At 50.1% G+C, this 5,000-nt stretch overlaps 1 protein-coding gene across 1 annotated transcript in view; it reads right to left on the reverse strand.

Moving 5' to 3' along the window:
* LOC311328754 (NACHT, LRR and PYD domains-containing protein 3-like) overlaps positions 1 to 5,000 on the reverse strand; it is a 65,246-nt gene that overhangs the window by 49,036 nt on the left and 11,210 nt on the right. Inside the window, exon 4 of the mRNA XM_084462671.1 lies at positions 4,892 to 5,000. This exon is cut by the window's right edge and continues 5 nt beyond it. Coding sequence (XP_084318797.1) covers positions 4,892 to 5,000 — 109 coding nt within the window. The remainder of the gene's footprint in view (positions 1 to 4,891) is intronic.

Here is a 5,000-nt window from a genome sequence, read left to right on the forward strand (position 1 = left end):
CCCCAGAAACAACTAGGACAACACAACCAACCCTCACCCCCCCCCAGAAACAACTAGGACAAAACAACCAACCCTCACCCCCCCCCCCCAGAAACAACTAGGACAAAACAACCAACCCTCACCCCCCCCCAGAAACAACTAGGAAAACACAACCAACCCTCACCCCCCCCCAGAAACAACTAGGACAAAACAACCAACCCTCACCCCCCCCAGAAACAACTAGGACAACACAACCAACCCTCACCCCCCCCCCCAGAAACAACTAGGACAACACAACCAACCCTCACCCCCCCCCAGAAACAACTAGGACAACACAACCAACCCTCACCCCCCCAGAAACAACTAGGACAAAACAACCAACCCTCACCCCCCCCAGAAACAACTAGGAAAACACAACCAACCCTCACCCCCCCCAGAAACAACTAGGACAAAACAACCAACCCTCACCCCCCCCCCCAGAAACAACTAGGACAACACAACCAACCCTCACCCCCCCCAGAAACAACTAGGACAACACAACCAACCCTCACCCCCCCCCCCCCAGAAACAACTAGGACAACACAACCAACCCTCACCCCCCCCCAGAAACAACTAGGACAAAACAACCAACCCTCACCCCCCCCAGAAACAACTAGGAAAACACAACCAACCCTCACCCCCCCAGAAACAACTAGGACAAAACAACCAACCCTCACCCCCCCCCAGAAACAACTAGGACAACACAACCAACCCTCACCCCCCCCCCCCCAGAAACAACTAGGACAACACAACCAACCCTCACCCCCCCCCCCCCAGAAACAACTAGGACAACACAACCAACCCTCACCCCCCCCAGAAACAACTAGGACAAAACAACCAACCCTCACCCCCCCCCCCAGAAACAACTAGGACAAAACAACCAACCCTCACCCCCCCCCCCAGAAACAACTAGGACAAAACAACCAACCCTCACCCCCCCCCCCAGAAACAACTAGGACAACACAACCAACCCTCACCCCCCCCAGAAACAACTAGGACAACACAACCAACCCTCACCCCCCCCCCCAGAAACAACTAGGACAACACAACCAACCCCCCCCCCCCCCAGAAACAACTAGGACAACACAACCAACCCTCACCCCCCCCCAGAAACAACTAGGACAACACAACCAACCCCCACCCCCCCCCAGAAACAACTAGGACAACACAACCAACCCTCAACCCCCCCCCCCAGAAACAACTAGGACAACACAACCAACCCTCACCCCCCCCAGAAACAACTAGGACAAAACAACCAACCCTCAACCCCCCCCCCCCAGAAACAACTAGGACAAAACAACCGACCCCCCCCCCCCCCAGAAACAACTAGGACAACACAACCAACCCTCACCCCCCCCAGAAACAACTAGGACAAAACAACCAACCCTCAACCCCCCCCCCCCAGAAACAACTAGGACAAAACAACCGACCCCCCCCCCCCCCCAGAAACAACTAGGACAAAACAACCAACCCTCACCCCCCCCCAGAAACAACTAGGACAAAACAACCGACCCCCCCCCCCCCCCAGAAACAACTAGGACAACACAACCAGTTGGAGTCCAGTATACTGTACAGAGCAGACGCTTTGTGACCTCTAACCCTCCCCTGACCTCTGACCCTCCCCTGATAGAGAAGAGTCCTGAGACTGACCTCTGACCCTCCCCTGATAGAGAAGAGTCCTGAGACTGACCTCCTCTAACCCTCCCCTGATAGAGAAGAGTCCTGAGACTGACCTCCTCTGACCCTCCCCTGATAGAGAAGAGTCCTGAGACTGACCTCTGACCCTCCCCTGATAGAGAAGAGTCCTGAGACTGACCTCCTCTGACCCTCCCCTGATAGAGAAGAGTCCTGAGACTGACCTCCTCTAACCCTCCCCTGATAGAGAAGAGTCCTGAGACTGACCTCTGACCTCCCCTGATAGAGAAGAGTCCTGAGACTGACCTCTGACCCTCCCCTGATAGAGAAGAGTCCTGAGACTGACCTCTGACCCTCCCCTGATAGAGAAGAGTCCTGAGACTGACCTCTGACCTCCCCTGATAGAGAAGAGTCCTGAGACTGACCTCTAACCCTCCCCTGATAGAGAAGAGTCCTGAGACTGACCTCCTCTGACCCTCCCCTGATAGAGAAGAGTCCTGAGACTGACCTCTGACCCTCCCCTGATAGAGAAGAGTCCTGAGACTGACCTCTGACCCTCCCCTGATAGAGAAGAGTCCTGAGACTGACCTCTGACCTCCCCTGATAGAGAAGAGTCCTGAGACTGACCTCTAACCTCCCCTGATAGAGAAGAGTCCTGAGACTGACCTCTGACCCTCCCCTGATAGAGAAGAGTCCTGAGACTGACCTCTGACCCTCCCCTGCCTCAGGACAGCCCCCACACAATCTGGCCCAATCAAATGATCACAAAACAGAAAGAAAACTTTTTTACTTATTGTAAAAATGCCACCAAAACACAGAGTAAATTAGAATGCTATTTGGCCCTAAACCAAGAGCACACAGTGGCAGGATATCTGACTACTGTTACTGACCCAAAACTGAGGAAGACCTTGACTAGGTACAGACTCAGGGAACACAGCCTGGCCATAGAAAGTAGTAGGTAAAAGACTGATTTATATGTATATATTGTAATTCCATTGTACACATACATTCACATACATGTTTAGTCTAGGTTCACACAAACATGTAGTTACTTACACACCTACTGATACTCACTCCACGGGGCTGGGTCTGGGTATGGGATCTGAACACATAACTACTGATACTCACTCCACGGGGCTGGGTCTGGGTATGGGATCTGAACACATAACTACTGATACTCACTCCACGGGGCTGGGTCTGGGTATGGGATCTGAACACATAACTACTGATACTCACTCCACGGGGCTGGGTCTGGGTATGGGATCTGAACACATAACTACTGATACTCACTCCACGGGGCTGGGTCTGGGTATGGGATCTGAACACATAACTACTGATACTCACTCCACGGGGCTGGGTCTGGGTATGGGATCTGAACACATAACTACTGATACTCACTCCACAGGGCTGGGTCTGGGTATGGGATCTGAACACATAACTACTGATACTCACTCCACGGGGCTGGGTCTGGGTATGGGATCTGAACACATAACTACTGATACTCACTCCACGGGGCTGGGTCTGGGTATGGGATCTGAACACATAACTACTGATACTCACTCCACAGGGCTGGGTCTGGGTATGGGATCTGAACACATAACTACTGATACTCACTCCACAGGGCTGGGTCTGGGTATGGGATCTGAACACATAACTACTGATACTCACTCCACGGGGCTGGGTCTGGGTATGGGATCTGAACACACACCTACTGATACTCACTCCACGGGGCTGGGTCTGGGTATGGGATCTGAACACATAACTACTGATACTCACTCCACAGGGCTGGGGCTGGGTATGGGATCTGAACACATAACTACTGATACTCACTCCACGGGGCTGGGAATGGGTATGGGATCTGAACACATAACTACTGATACTCACTACACAGGGCTGGGTCTGGGTATGGGATCTGAACACATAACTACTGATACTCACTCCACAGGGCTGGGTCTGGGTATGGGATCTGAACACATAACTACTGATACTCACTCCACGGGGCTGGGAATGGGTATGGGATCTGAACACATAACTACTGATACTCACTCCACGGGGCTGGGTCTGGGTATGGGATCTGAACACATAACTACTGATACTCACTCCACGGGGCTGGGAATGGGTATGGGATCTGAACACATAACTACTGATACTCACTCCACGGGGCTGGGTCTGGGTATGGGATCTGAACACATAACTACTGATACTCACTCCACGGGGCTGGGTCTGGGTATGGGATCTGAACACATAACTACTGATACTCACTCCACGGGGCTGGGAATGGGATCTGAACACATAACTACTGATACTCACTCCACAGGGCTGGGTCTGGGTATGGGATCTGAACACATAACTACTGATACTCACTCCACGGGGCTGGGAATGGGTATGGGATCTGAACACATAACTACTGATACTCACTCCACGGGGCTGGGTCTGGGTATGGGATCTGAACACATAACTACTGATACTCACTCCACGGGGCTGGGAATGGGTATGGGATCTGAACACATAACTACTGATACTCACTCCACGGGGCTGGGTCTGGGTATGGGATCTGAACACATAACTACTGATACTCACTCCACGGGGCTGGGAATGGGTATGGGATCTGAACACATAACTACTGATACTCACTCCACGGGGCTGGGAATGGGTATGGGATCTGAACACGCAGCAACCCAGACCCCTTCACTGTCTGAGACAACACCTTCATCTTCAGATTCACCTTTTAACTTATACTTTTTCTTTCCTTTATTTGATTATGTATTTGTTTATATTTCTTTTCTTGAGTGAATTATATTTATTTATTTATGATTTATGTATAAGACTTTGCTTTGGCAATAATGAACATTGTTCTTTCATGCCAATAAAGCTCATTGAATTGAATTGAATTAGATAGATGGAAAGAGATGGATAGATGGATAGATGGATAGATGGATAGATAGATAGGATAAGATTTATTAGTAAGAGTGTTACTGAAGTGACAGTTGATCATTTTGCTACAAATGCTAAAATTATTACAGTATTGCTAGCTACAGTATTACATCATTGGTAATTTATGACATTATTAGTTGCTTCACTCCTCCGAAAAGGATTTGTTGCACCCTAGATCTGTCACGCTTTATTTCTATGATAAACATGACACAGAAGAGTTTGGTGTAAATCTTCCTGTTAACTTCATTTTAGTGAATAACTAACATGTCACCTTTGTTAAATAACATCAGTAGTTCATATTTACCTTTTCTCATCGAGGGTTTTTCCATCACTCATCTTGGGAGGTGGATCCATAGACCTGTCACTCTTCATGGACACACAGCTGGGTCCAGGTGAGGCTGGTCTCTGCTGTT

Source organism: Borostomias antarcticus (assembly GCF_949987555.1).
Source record: "Borostomias antarcticus genome assembly, contig: scaffold_92, whole genome shotgun sequence".
In the NCBI taxonomy this organism is placed as follows: domain Eukaryota; kingdom Metazoa; phylum Chordata; class Actinopteri; order Stomiiformes; family Stomiidae; genus Borostomias; species Borostomias antarcticus.